A 14305-nucleotide genomic window follows, 5' to 3' on the forward strand; every position below is an offset into this window, starting at 1 on the left:
GGATGGAGTTTGAAAGGTGCATATTCCTTTTTCCTTTAAAGCACAATTGAATATAAAAGTAGGTAGTTATTTTGCCCTCTTGTTATCTGCAACTGCAGAGAACCTACCTATTTTAAGCTTTTGTCTCGGTCCAAAGTACTGCTGTCTTCCAGAGGGTGAAAACTTCATCTGCAGTCAAAAGTAGCCAGGAAAAGATCCTGAGGCTCATTAGGGCTGGCCTTAGATTCTAAGCTTAGTAGGTGAGGTAAATACCATAGATACATTGTAAGTTAATGTAACAGCAGTACATTCAAGAGTCTCCACTATGATCCTTTGAAGGCATATCTGTTATTTGGTTAGGTTTCTCAATCTTACATTTTATCATACTTGCCAAAAATTAAAGGAACTACTATTAGGCTTAATTAGGGATAAAAGAAACTCCTTGAAAACATGCTGAAAAATGGAAAGCTTCTTTAGATAGAATTAAGATATTTTGAGGTACTGCATAGTGTGAATTATTAAGTGCCATTAAGGCTATTCAAGAATCATAAAGAATATAATTACTATAAAAGCAGTAATGTTTACTTTCATATTGTGTTAAGAGGGTGCAAATTGGGGTGGTAATGCCTGCATCATTTAATACTTGATGTTTTCTCTCAACAAATGGAAAAAAGGCTCCAAGTAGACTCATTATATAAACACATCCCTTTCATATATTACTTGTAGCATAAAAGGTGAGCGCTGTTTTAATGGAATGCTTCCTGTCAAAATACATAACTGGAAACCATGTTTAATGTACCAAATTTCATTTATTGCTTCTGCCAAAATGACCAAATAGCCCAATGAGTACAGTAATTTCAGATTTTTCTGTGTTCACTATAGCTGTTGGAAGAAAATTGATTTTATGATGATGTTATCCTGTTTCAAAAGCAGTCATTTCTGTCGTCTTTTTGGTTCTGTGCTCAATTTCAGAAAGAGATTATTATTTATATTGTGGATGTCTGCCTCTAACTTGAATATACAAGGGCTCAGAGACCAGAATGGAAAGAATGAAGGATGCTTGGGAGGGGGCTGTGCAGGACGGGAAGGATGGCTCATGAGACCATTTCAGTGCTTATCGTTTTTACCAAAATACAATTGAGAAAAAGAGGAGAGAGTGTGTATGTGTGTGTGGGGGGGGGGTCAGTTTTATTAGTTTGTAGTCTGTTTTGAAAAGGTAATTTTGGAGAGGTTGGTTAGAGTGACACTGTTTTCTGCGTGCACACTCTGCCTTCATTATCAAACACAGCTGTAGGGGAAAAAAATGTTGTAAACGTTGTCTCTCCTAAAGAAATGGAGTATCTTTTCATGGATTAAAAGGAGAAACTTGAAAACTGACTTATTCAAGGATGTGCAACAGAATATGGGTAAGAATTGGACTGCTTTATTTGTCTGACTTCTCCTCTGTCTTTGCCATAAAGTGAAGATGTTCTTTGTTTCAGGTAAACGAACAAATGGTGAGAATGTTTTTATTCTAAAAATACAATCACTAAGGTAACTAGGGCAGTTCTTAAAGACTTTTTAAGAGTCTCTCAAAATTCAAGAAGCAGTTTATGTTCACTATTCTCTATGTTATGAGACGTATAGAGTAAAAAGGAAACATTTTGAAATAAGATTTTAATTCTCAAAATCTTAGTGGGTGTTTTAGATGTTGTGTATGACTTTTTTTTTTTTTAGATGTTGTGTATGACTTTCACAGTATAAATGCTATTATTTTCAGAGGTGTGTTCTATGACATCCCAGATGTACCCTTAATCCTCCTAAGAAAGCATTCCCCTGGGTTGCTTATGTGAGTAATGGATTTCCTGAATTATGTATTTTTGCTTTTTAGATGCTGACAGACAAGATTCCATTAATCTCTTCCTGGGAGTTTTCCATCCTACTGAAGGGAAACCTCATCTCTGGGAACTCCCGACAGATTTTTATTTGCATCATAAAAATACCATGAGACTTTTACCAACAAGAAGAAGGTATTTTTCTTCCTGGTCTACTATGTTAAACTCAGCTTTGATGTTATTTTGAATATGAGAACTTTCTTTTTGAGAAATGATTATATAGGCTAAAGTAGTCAGCCTTGCTACATGTTTGCCAGGAGGAATTTAGTATTGTTGATGTCCTTATAGTTCAGTTCAGTCGCTCAGTCGTGTCCAACTCTTTGCGACCCCATGGCTGCAGCACGCCAGGCCTCCCTGTCCATCACCAACTCCTGGAGCCTACCCAAACTCATGTCTATTGAGTCAGTGATGCCATCCAACCATCTCCTCCTCCATCGTCCCCTTTTCCTCCTGCCCTCAATCTTCCCCAGCATCAGGGTCTTTTCAAATGAGTTAGCTCTTTGCATCAGGTGGCCAAAGTATTGGCGTTTCAGCTTCAACATTGGGAAATCGTCATTAACAAATGCAGTTGGTTTGTATTTTCATAAGATACAAAGTTTCAGAGGTTCAAGTCATTGAACATTAGGTTGAAGCTCCACTGGTGCAAACCAGTAACATAACTTTTGAGTGCTTCCTACAAATGTGGGGTGATAAAGAACTCTTAACATGTAAGGAATCGCCTTTGGTTTTTCAGTGTGGTGTCTAGGCAGCCTCACTTTGGAATTCCAGTGTTCTTTCCTCCAGGAAGCACAGGGAACTCTTGCTGACACTGGGGAGGACAAGAAGCTAGAGCCAGGGTGCTTGTGGCAGGTACCAGTCCCAGCAGCCCTGTTGCTCAGCCTGGGCTTTCCGGAGTCATTCACTGTATGGGCTGTTTTGATGACAGTTAAATTGGTAGCAGTAGTCCCCAAATAAATGAACTGTGTCCTGAGGATTGGACAGGACTCCCTGTGTAGCACAGGCTGCAGGGTCAGGGGACTTGAGTTGGCGTCTCTGCAGCCGTGTGACCTTGGGCTAGTTATTTAACCTCGCTAAGTCTCATTTCCCTCCCCTGCACAATGTAAATGACAGGATACACATTACAGAGTCATTGTAAGGGTTTAATGAGAGGACTCTCTACAGTTGTTAATTGAAGAGTCATGTTCTAATAATGGGCAACATTTTTCACATATGAGACTTGAGCCTGGTCCCTTCTGCTCAAAGGCCTGAGATGTCAAGTCTGCTCCTAAGGCTCTCCTCTCAAAGCATCCATGTGACCTATCCCTCATTTTGTGCAACAGTGCCTTGGGAACACTACAGGGTTCATTGCCGGTCTGTGCTAATTGTGTGGACAGACCACAAACAACTCGTGAATTAGCAAGTGCTAATGTTACAGATGTTACCAAATTCTCTGTTACTTCAGGAATATTTCAAATATTAAGAAAATGTCAGAGTTTATATGTTTCTCAGTTTTCTTCCTTTAAGTACATTTTCTTGGAATAACCAGCTTAATGCTTGACCTTACTTTCCCTATAAATGAAGCAGTGCTGATTTTTCCACTATATTAATAAATGATTGCCATGAATTTTTGCTGACAAAAAAATCTGGAGCTAATTATGTTTATTTGATGAGAGATAAGTGCAAATACCTATATTTAGCTTTGTTGATGCAATTGACTATGGGTAAATATGGTTGATTTTCTGCAAATTTATATTACCTTAAAGTATTGAAGCTATTAAGATACAACTTGGGGAACAAGCAAAACTCGATTTTCTGTTGCTGAAATTAAATTGCTAGTAAATTATAGGCATAAGTTAAACCTAGAGTTACATAACTGAGACAGGCAGTGTTGGTGCTTATTTGTGGGAATAAAATGAAGCTGATGTTACATTCCCAGTTTTAAAATTAAAAAAAGGAAACTGAGTTGCAGAGAAAATGTGTCTTGACTGAGGTTATGCAGCTGATTAGACAGTACAGTAAGTAAATCAACTAAACACCTCCCACTGAGAATAAACTTTTATCAGAGTAGGTACTGTGGCTCTCACAGTTGACTTGGTCTCCTTGTTTTGTTTTTTCTCTAGAATGTGAACATTCCAAAAATTGATTTTTGGCATCAACAACTGAAACTGCTTATCAACTGTACTAATAAAGACTGTAGGATAAATTTCAGTACTTTATTTTGGCCTTTCTAGTCACCCACCGATACTAGTTATTTTGATGATGGTTAAATCCGTATGCTGATTCTCAGAAGAATTAGCCAGAGGCAATACCCAGCCTGGAGCATGGACACTAGGGTAGAGCTGGGTTGGGTTTTCTACAGGTGTGTGACCTTAGACCTGTTTCTAAACCTCTGGAAATCTTGTTTTCCCAACTATAGAAAGGAAATGACTACACACACCTCACAGGTCACTTTAAGGATTAAATATAATATGAATGGGAAGTACTTGCTACTGGGTCTGACGCATGATCCACACAGTCTGGAAGCAGCCAGGCTCTGGAGGGACTGCCTGCAGTTAGTACCTGTGTGGCCGGAAGCAAGACATATAACTGGTTCAGTTCTCAGTTTCCACATCAGTAAAATAGAGATAGTGATAGTGTCTGACCTGTAGGTTTTTCTGGGAATCAGATGAGATCATATAAATCCTTAGCACATAGTAGTCCAACAGATATTAGTATTGTTAGTGTTCTTTATTTTTTTTTTATTTCGTGATTTTACTTTTTTTTTTCCCATTTATTTTTATTAGTTGGAGGCTAATTACAATATTGTAGTGGTTTCTGTCATACATTGACATGAATCAGCCATGAATCTACACGTATTCCCCATCCTGATCCCTCCTCCCACCTCCCTCTCCACCTGATCCCTCTGGGTCTTCCCAGTGCACCAGGCCCGAGCACTTGTCTCATGCATCCAACCTGGGCTGGTGATCTGTTTCACCCTAGATAATATACATGTTTTGATGCTGTTCTCTCGAAACGTCCCACCCTTGCCTTCTCCCACAGAGTCCAAAAGTCTGTTCTGTATTTCTATGTCTCTTTTTCTGTCCTGCATATAGGGTTATCATTACCATCTTTCTAAATTCCATATATATGCATTAGTATACTGTATTGGTCTTTATCTTTCTGGCTTACTTCACTCCGTATAATGGGCTCCAGTTTCATCCATCTCATTAGAACTGATTCAAATGTATTCTTTTTAATGGTTGAGTAATATTCCATGGTGTATATGTACCACAGCTTCCTTATCCATTCATCTGCTGATGGGCATCTAGGTTGCTTCCATGTCCTGGCTATTATAAACAGTGCTGTGATGAACATTGGGGTGCACGTGTTTCTTTCAGATCTGGTTTCCTCACTGTGTATGCCCAGGAGTGGGATTGCTGGGTCATATGGCAGTTCTATTTCCAGTTTTTTAAGGAATCTCCACACTGTTCTCCATAGTGGCTGTACTAGTTTGCATTCCCACCAACAGTGTAAGAGGGTTCCCTTTTCTCCACAGCCTCTCCAGCATTTATTGCTTGTAGACTTTTGGATAGCAGCCATTTTGACTGGTGTGTAATGGTACCTCATTGTGGCTTTGATTTGCATTTCTCTGATAATGAGTGATGTTGAGCATCTTTTCATGTGTTTGTTAGCCATCTGTATGTCTTCTTTGGAGAAATGTCTGTTTAGTTCTTTGGCCCATTTTTTGATTGGGTCATTTATTTTTCTGGAATTGAGCTGCAGGAGTTGCTTGTATATTTTTGAGATTAATCCTTTGTCTGTTTCTTCATTTGCTATTATTTTCTCCCAATCTGAGGGCTGTCTTTTCACCTTGCTTATAGTTTCCTTTGTTGTGCAAAAGCTTTTAAGTTTGATTAGGTCCCATTTGTTTATTTTTGCTTTTATTTCCAATATTCTGGGAGGTGGGTCATAGAGGATCCTGCTGTGATTTATGTCGGAGAGTGTTTTACCTATGTTCTCCTCTAGGAGTTTTGTAGTTTCTGGTCTTACATTTAGATCTTTAATCCATTTTGAGTTTATTTTTGTGTATGGTGTTAGAAAGTGTTCTAGTTTCATTCTTTTACAAGTGGTTGACCAGTTATCCCAGCACCACTTGTTAAAGAGGTTGTCTTTTTTCCATTGTATATTCTTGCCTCCTTTGTCGAAGATAAGGTGTCCATAGGTTTGTGGATTTATCTCTGGGCTTTCTATTCTGTTCCATTGATCTATATTTTCCTGTCTTTGTGCCAGTACCATACTGTCTTGATGACTGTGGCTTTGTAGTAGAGTCTGAAGTCAGGCAGGTTGATTCCTCCAGTTCCATTCTTCTTTCTCAAGATTACTTTGGCTATTTGAGGTTTTTTGTATTTCCATACAAATTGTGAAATTATTTGTTCCAGTTCTGTGAAAAATACCTTTGGTAGCTTGATAGGGATTACATTGAATCTATAGATTGCTTTGGGTAGTATAGTCATTTTGACAATATTGATTCTTCCAATCCATGAACAAGGTATATTTCTCCATCTGCTTGTGTCCTCTTTGATTTCTTTCATCAGTGTGTTAGTGTTCTTTAAAACGACTACATTCCTTAGTTGTAATACTTATTAAAAATAATATAGAATGGCCATTAAGTCTAGAAACTTAGATAATATTATTTTATCACTTATTTTTTGTTGTTCATTCACTAAGTCGTGTGCAGCTCTTTGTGATTCCATGGACTACAGCACGCCAGGCTTCCTGCCCTTTACTGTCTCCAGAGTTTACTCATATTCATGTCCATTGAGTCAGTTATGCCATCCAACCATCTCATCCTCTGTCGTCCCTTCTCTTCCTGCCCTCAATCTTTCCCAGAATCAGGATCTTTTCCAATGAGTCGGCTCTTTGCATCAGGTGGCCAAGGTATTGGAGCTTCAGCGTCAGTCCTTCTAATGAATATTCAGGGTTGAATGCCTTTAGGATTGGCTGGTTTAATCTCTTTGCTTTCCAAGGGACTCTCAAGAACCTTCTCCAGCACCACAGTTCAAAAGCATCACTTCTTCAGTGCTCAGCCTTCTTTATGGTCCAGTTCTCACATCTGTACATGACTACTAGAAAAAAAGAAAAACATAGCTTTGACAATACAGACTTTTGTCAGCAAAGTAATGTCTCTGCTTTTTAATATGCTGACTAGGTTTGTCATAGCTTTCTTCCAAGGAGCAAGCATCTTTTAATTTCACAGCTGCAGTCACTGTCTACAGTGATTTTGGAGCTCAGGAAAATAAACTCTGCCACTATTTCCACTGTTTCCCCATCTATTTGCCATGAAGTGATGGGATGGGACCAGATGCCATGATCTTAGTTTTTTGAATGTTGAGATTTAAGCTAGCTTTTTCACTCTCCTCTTTCACCTTCATCAAGAGGCTCTTTAGTTCCTCTTCACTTCCTGCCATTAGGGTGGTATCATCTGCATATCTGAGGTTGTTGATATTTCTCCCAGAGATCTTGATTGCAGCTTGTGATTCATCCAGTCCAGCATTTCACATGGTGTACTCTGTATACAATAAAGTTAAATAAGCAAGTTAAATAAGCAGACAATATACAGCCTTGATGAACTCCTTTCCCAATTTTGAACCAGTTCATTGTTCCATGTCCTGTTCTAACTGTTGCTTCTTGACATGCACACAGGTTTCCCAGGAGGTAGGTAAGGTGATTTGGTTTTCCTGCCTCTTTAAGAATTTTCCACAGTTTGTTGTGATCCACACAGTCAAAGCAGAAGTAGATGTTTTTCTGGAATTCTCTTGCTTTTTCTATGATCCCACAGATGTTGGCAATTTGATCTCTGGTTCCTCAGCCTTTTCTAAATCCAGCTTGTATGTCTGGAAGTTCTTGGTTCACGTACTATTGAAGCCTAGCTTGAAGGATTTTGAACATTACCTTGCTAGCATGTGAAGTGAGTGCAATTATACAGTAATTTGAAGATTCTCTGGCATTGCCCTTTGAAATTAGAATGAAAACTGACCTTTTCCAGTCCTGTGGCCATTGCTTAGTTTTCCATATGTGCTGGTATGTTGAGTGTAGCACTTCAACAGCATCATCTTTTAGGATTTGATATAACTCAGCTGGAATTCCATCACCTCAACTAGCTTTGTCCATGGTAATGCTTCCTAAGGCCCACTTGACTTCACATGCTGTGATGTCTGGCTCTAGGTGAGTGACCATACCATCATGGTTATTCAGATGATTAAGATCTATTTTATAACATACTATCAGTGAACACTTTATTATGTATTTGTCTGTGTATCCAAACTTTGTGACCATCTGTATTTTACACTGTTTACCAATGATTTATTCTGAAATAGTATTTTTATAAAATGATAAAGGAAGGGGGGATAAACTAGCTTTGCCTGGAATTCATCCAAACCAGTTCTCTCGAGATAACTACTTTGTGACTCAAAAATCCCATGTTTATGAATCTGTTCAAAACTGCTGATTGAAGCTTTGTTCTGAAATAGGTTAATATGTCATATATCATCTCAGATGCCATTTTCAGTGTTAACAAAGTCACCAGGGTATTTTTAGGCGTTATACATTAATTATCTCTTTGACTCAGAGTTGGGAGGTTTCCTGGCACTGTTTTCTGTCTGATGTACGAGTTCCCTCTGTGTCCTCCCGGGTGGGGCTCGGTTGGTTTGTCAACCAGCATCTGTCAGGTTGGGAGGTAGTCGTTTTTGGACAGTTCGCTTACACTACTCTTTCTCATATCATGCTGAGATCCATTTGTCTGTAACTTTACCTACTAATCTTAGTTTAATCCCCTGAGACCTTAAGAACACAGTTTTCTCATTCACTTGATGGTCTTTTAAATATTTGAAGACAGGTTCACACATTCTCAAAGCCTCTTCTTCTCCAGGTTAAATAGCTCCATTTCCTTACCTGTTTCTCCTATTCTGTGATTTTAAGTCTGTTTAGCATTCAGAAGGCTTTCTTCCATATTCCAGTTTATGTCAGTGCTCTTTTTAAACTGTGGAATTCAAACCTGGGTCCAATAGTAGTCGGAGTTTGGTCTAATTTGTGCCAAGTGTGGTACCATCATTGGTACCATCATTCCCTTCATCCTGGGTAATCTGTTTTTTTATCATGAAGTACAAAGTTACATTGACTGTTTCCAGCAGTGCTACCATAATGTTAATTATCTGGGCTTCCTGTGCACTAGAACTTTTATTGCCGTGCCTTATCTCTGCCATCTTGTCATGCTTGTATATGCTTTGTCTGCTTCCAGAAAAAATACGTAAACACGTATCCTATTTATTAGCTATTTCCTCTAGCTTTGTAGCTTCTTCAGAATTAATCAGTTGGCTATCTTGATCCTAATGTAAGTCCTTGATGAAATAGGGTGAGTGCTTGAACAGAATAGGGTGGCTAGCAGAGCCCTGTGGGATACCACCCAACAACTCCCTCCACCTTGACACTGTTATGTGATTTTTGGTTGGAATCATTTCAGCAGCTGTTAACTAACCATGCTGTCAACACTTGACTGTCCTGTCATCCTGCCCACACGTCTCTGTCTTGTTCACATATATCAGTTGCTTTGCTCAGATCCATATATGTTATTTCACAGAGCTCCCAAGTTTACTAGTGGAGTTAAAGAGCCTTTTAAAATCTTCCTGACCTTTCTATGTGAGCCAATGGAATTGAACACTCTTAATACTGGGGAGTGAAACAGAGAAAAGGAGCCAACTCACTAGGTGTTTATGCAGAGGAGGAAGTGGCGCCCACCTGCCATCTCCTGTCCTCTGATACCTGGTCCGGAAGCAGATCTCTGTCCCGGTGCAGGGGCTCTTCCCCTGGGTGAATGTGCTGGTGAGGGAGGTGATGCCTCCCGGTCCTGGGCTCAGTCTTCTCAGATGCTCTCCTCCTCCATCCATCTCAGCCCAGCTTCCCCAGGGCAGGTATTTCTTTGGGCTTCTTTCCTTCTGAGACCCACTTAGAAGAGTTGGACTTTAAAAAAAAAATACTTTTAATTGAAGGATAGCTGTTTTACAGTATTGTGCTGTTTTCTGCCATACATCAACATGAATCAGCTATAGGTATACATATGTTTCCTCCCTCTTGAACCCCCCTTGAACTTCCCACCCCTTCCCACCCCTCTAGCTTGTCACAGAGTCCCGGTCTGAGTTCCCTGGATCATGTAGCAAATTCCCATTGGTCGTCTGTTTTACAAATGGTAGTTGTATATGTTTCCACGCTACTCTCTCCATTCATATCACCCTCTCCTTCCTCCCCAGAGCCCGTGTCCATAAATCTTTTCTTCTATGTCTGCATCTCCATGGCTGCGCTGCAAGTAGGTTCATCAGTACCATCTTTCTAGATTCCATACATAGGTGTTAATATACAATATTTGTTTTTCTAACTTACTTCACTCTGTATAATACACGCTAGGTTCATCCACTTCATTAGAACTGACTGAAATGCATTCCTTTTTATGGCTAACATTCCACTATATATGTACCACAAATTCCTTAGCCATTCATCTGTTGATGGACATCTAGGTTGCTTCCATGTCTTAGCTATTGTAAATAGTGCTGCAGTGAACATTGGGGTACATATGTCTCTTTCAATTTTGGGTTCCTCGGGGTATATGCCTAGTAGTGGGATTGCTGGGTCATATAGTAGTTTTATTTCTCATCTTTAAAGGAATCTCTGTACTGTCTTCCATAGTGGTTGTATCAGTCTGCATTCCCACCAACAGTACAAGAGGGTTCCCTTTTCTCCACACCTCTCCAGTATTTATTGTTTGTGGATTTTTGATGATGGCCATTCTGACTGGTGTGAGGTGATACCTCATTGTAGTTTGATTTGCATTTTTCTAATAAAGAGCAATGTTGAGCATCTTTTCATGTGTTTATTAGTCATCTAAGAGACAGGGGTTCAATCCCCGGGTCAGGAAGAGTCCCTGGAGAAGGGCATGGCAACCCACTCCAGTATTCTTGCCTGGAGAATCACATGGACAGGTGAGCCTGGCAGCCTACAGTCCATAGGGTCACAAAGAGTTGGACACAACTGAAGTGACTTAGCACATTAGTCATCTGTGTATCTTCTTTGGAGAGGTGTTTAAGTCTTTCGCCCACTTTAAAGAAAAAAATATTTATTTTTTAATTGAAGGATAGTTGCCTTACAGAATTTTTCTGTTTTCTGCCAAATATCAACATGAATCAGCTGTAGGTATACCTATGTCCCCTTCTTCTTGAACCTCCCTCCCATTCTCTCCCCATCCCACCCCTCTGGCTGATACTGAGCCCCTGTTTGAGTTTCCTGAGCCATACAGCAAATTCCCATTGGCTATCTATTTCACATATGGTAATGTAAGTTTCCATGTTACTCTCAACATACATGTCACCCTCTTCTTCCTCCGCTCCATGCCATGTCCTTTTCTATGTCTGTTTCTCCATTGCTGACCAGCAGATAAACTCATCAGTACCATCTTTCTAGATTCCATGTATATGCATTAGTATACAATATTTACCTTTCTCTTTCTGACTTACTTCACTCTGTATCACAGACTCTAGGGTCATCCACCTTATTAGAACTGACTCAAATGCATTCCTTTTTATAGCTGAGTAATATTCCATTGTGTATATGTACCACAGCTCCTTTATCCATTCATCTGTCAGTGGATGTCTAGATTGCTTCCATGTTCTAGCTATTGTGAATGTGCTGCAATGAACATTGGAGTGTTGTCTCTTTCTCAGTTTTGATTTCCTCAAGGTATATGCCTGGTAGTGGGATTGCTGAGTCATATGGTGGTTTTATTCCTAGTTTTTTAAGGAATCTCCATACCATCTTCCATAGTTGCCCACTTTTTGATTGGGATGTTTTTCTGGTATTGAGTTTTATGAGCTGTTTGTATATTCTGGTAATTAATTGTCAGTTGTTTCAGTTGCTATTATTTTCTTACATTCTGAAGGTTGACTTTTCACCTTGTTCATAGTTTCCTTTGCTGTGCAAAAGCTTTTAAATTTAATTAGGTCCCACCTGTTTGTTTTTATTTCCATTACTCTGGGAAGTGGGTCACAGAGGATCTTGCTATTATTTATGTCATACAGTATTCTGCCTGTTTTCCTCTAAGGGTTTTATAATTTCTGGTCTTACATTTAGGTCTTTAATCCATCTTGAGTTTTTCTTTGTGTGGTATTATGAAGTGTTCTAATTTCATTCTTTTAACATAGCTGTCCAGTTCTCCTAGCACCACTTATTGAAGAGACTGTCTTTTTCCCATTGTATGCCTCTGTTGTCAAAGATAAGGTGCCCGTAGGTGTGTGGGTTTATCTCTGGACTTTCTATCTTGTTCCATTGGTTTATATTTCTGTTTTTGTGCCCCAGTACAATACTGTCTTGATGATTCTAGCTTTTTTGAAAAGTATTGTTAAGCTTTATTTTGCATAAGGAGATACAGTTTAGTAATATGTATTTTTTTAAATTTATGGCCTGATCTCTTAATTCCATCTTAATTCATTTTCTCCACATGGTGCATTCTGAGTTAAAACATGTTCTTTATAATGTTTTCTTCTTTTTCCTAAGTAACCATTTTTTAGTATTTATGTATGCGCTGATACCTTCTCTGCTTTCCTCCTCTGCCAATTCTGTCTGCCATCATTAGAATTTATGCCTGTGCTTGCCTCGCGGGTGAGTTCTTTGTCTAACACACAAACACCCTCTTAAATGAGTTAGCCCATGTCTTTTTCATTCCTTTGATCTGATAATCTGATTTTTTTAGAAAAGGAAATGAGAATAGCCTGGTGTGGCTTGTTTTTATGAATAGATGTGGATTCATAGAAGTCACTGGTCATCTTCTTAGGCTACTCCCATCTCTAGTAAATACTTGATTTGTTATCTTGCCTGCATTGACATCACACTCATTGCTGTGTAGTTTTTGGAGTCTTTCACCCTCTCATTTTTGAACATCAAGACTACATTTGCCCATTTCCGGTGTCAGTTCTGCTCTTTAAAAAGAGTATTGATCGCAGCTCTACCAGGACCCCTGAGTGCTCCTACTAGAGATGCTGTGCTGTTTCCTTCCACCTCCTGGGCTGTGCACAATTCCCTCTTATCTTGGTGTATTTCTCTTTCCAGCATGAAACTTGTGCTGGTGAAGACAGAAACAATACTGTGGCTCTACTTTTTCTTTATTTTCAACATGGCATTTCTAAAGCGTAGAACAGTATTAAGCACAGTAAGTGCTTAATAAATGGTGAAAGACTGAATGAATTCTTTGTAAGCAGCAGACTTATCCCTTTTCTGTTGTTTTTTTTTTTTTTTTTTTCTTTTTCCCCTCCATGCTTTAAAGACTTGCTATTCAAAAAGTAGTCTGAGGACCAGCCCCTTTGATATCACCAGGAGCTTGTCTTAAATGCAGAATCTCAGGCCCCACCTACTGAATTAGAATCTGCCTTTTAACAGGATTTTCAAGTGATTCCTGTGTATGCTGCCTTTGAGAAGCACTGCTCTAAAGCATAACTTCAGCCTCAAGCAAAACTTTAGGAGCCTTTCCTGTTATCCTAGTACTAACCACCCCCCACCACAGTTCATTTGTCTAGATAACACATTTTATCTAGTGAATTGTAGAAAACCAACATTTACATTTGGCCCATTTTAATCCTTTTTTTTTTTTTTAATAGTTACACTTACTGGTGGACACCAGAGGTAATAAAACATTTACCACTGCCTTATGATGAAGGTAGGTACGCTGTTTCTCCTTTAGTTTGTATGCCAGTCTATTTAGAAATTATTCTTAAATGATCTTGAAGCATTCTTTTCATATAACATTTTATTAGAAAGAAATGAATGACTGTTCAGTGTTATGTTGCTGTTATAATAGATAGGAGGATTATAACATCTTAGCTTTTTTTAAAGGGTAGAGATTGTATTATACTTCTTTTGTCTAAATAGGCCAATACCTTGTATTGTGTCTTACCAGTTATCAGGTATGTCACTCAGATGTTTAGTGGATATATTATTTCATCATTTAAAATTAGTACTTAATAGATTCGTACATATTTGGGGGGAATAGGGAGGAAGTGAGGACCCATTCACAAGGAGAAATAAAAACTCTCCCTATATCTAAGCCATGAAAAAAGGTACAGATGTATGTATAAAACTATATTTTAGTCACTGAAGATTAAATTATATATTAATTTGTCAGAAAGGCAGGAAAGTTTTTACATTCAAAGAATACCTTAAAATGTATTTTAACATATTAGAACAATGTTTCCAAGTTTAAATAATTGACCAGTTTGAAATAGTTTATTTTTGATTCTATTATTGATTCTTCTGACCATGGACAAGCCAATTTTCTCAATTGTGAAAGGATATGACGATCTATTGCCAATCTGGAACACTCCAGTTGAAGATTCCATCTAGTCACGTTTGACCATCCCATTTTTGGATGGTATGGTGAAGCCCATAAAGTAAGACGATTG

At 38.7% G+C, this 14305-nt stretch overlaps 1 protein-coding gene across 1 annotated transcript in view; it reads left to right on the forward strand.

Moving 5' to 3' along the window:
- Positions 1–14305, forward strand: part of FIG4 (FIG4 phosphoinositide 5-phosphatase) — a 174578-nt gene that overhangs the window by 101506 nt on the left and 58767 nt on the right. Inside the window, exons 16-17 of the mRNA XM_043439281.1 lie at positions 1850–1988; positions 13505–13563. Of these exons, the coding sequence (XP_043295216.1) occupies positions 1850–1988; positions 13505–13563 (198 nt within the window). The remainder of the gene's footprint in view (positions 1–1849; positions 1989–13504; positions 13564–14305) is intronic.

This window comes from Cervus canadensis, chromosome 20 (genome assembly GCF_019320065.1).
Source record: "Cervus canadensis isolate Bull #8, Minnesota chromosome 20, ASM1932006v1, whole genome shotgun sequence".
In the NCBI taxonomy this organism is placed as follows: Eukaryota; Metazoa; Chordata; class Mammalia; order Artiodactyla; family Cervidae; genus Cervus; species Cervus canadensis.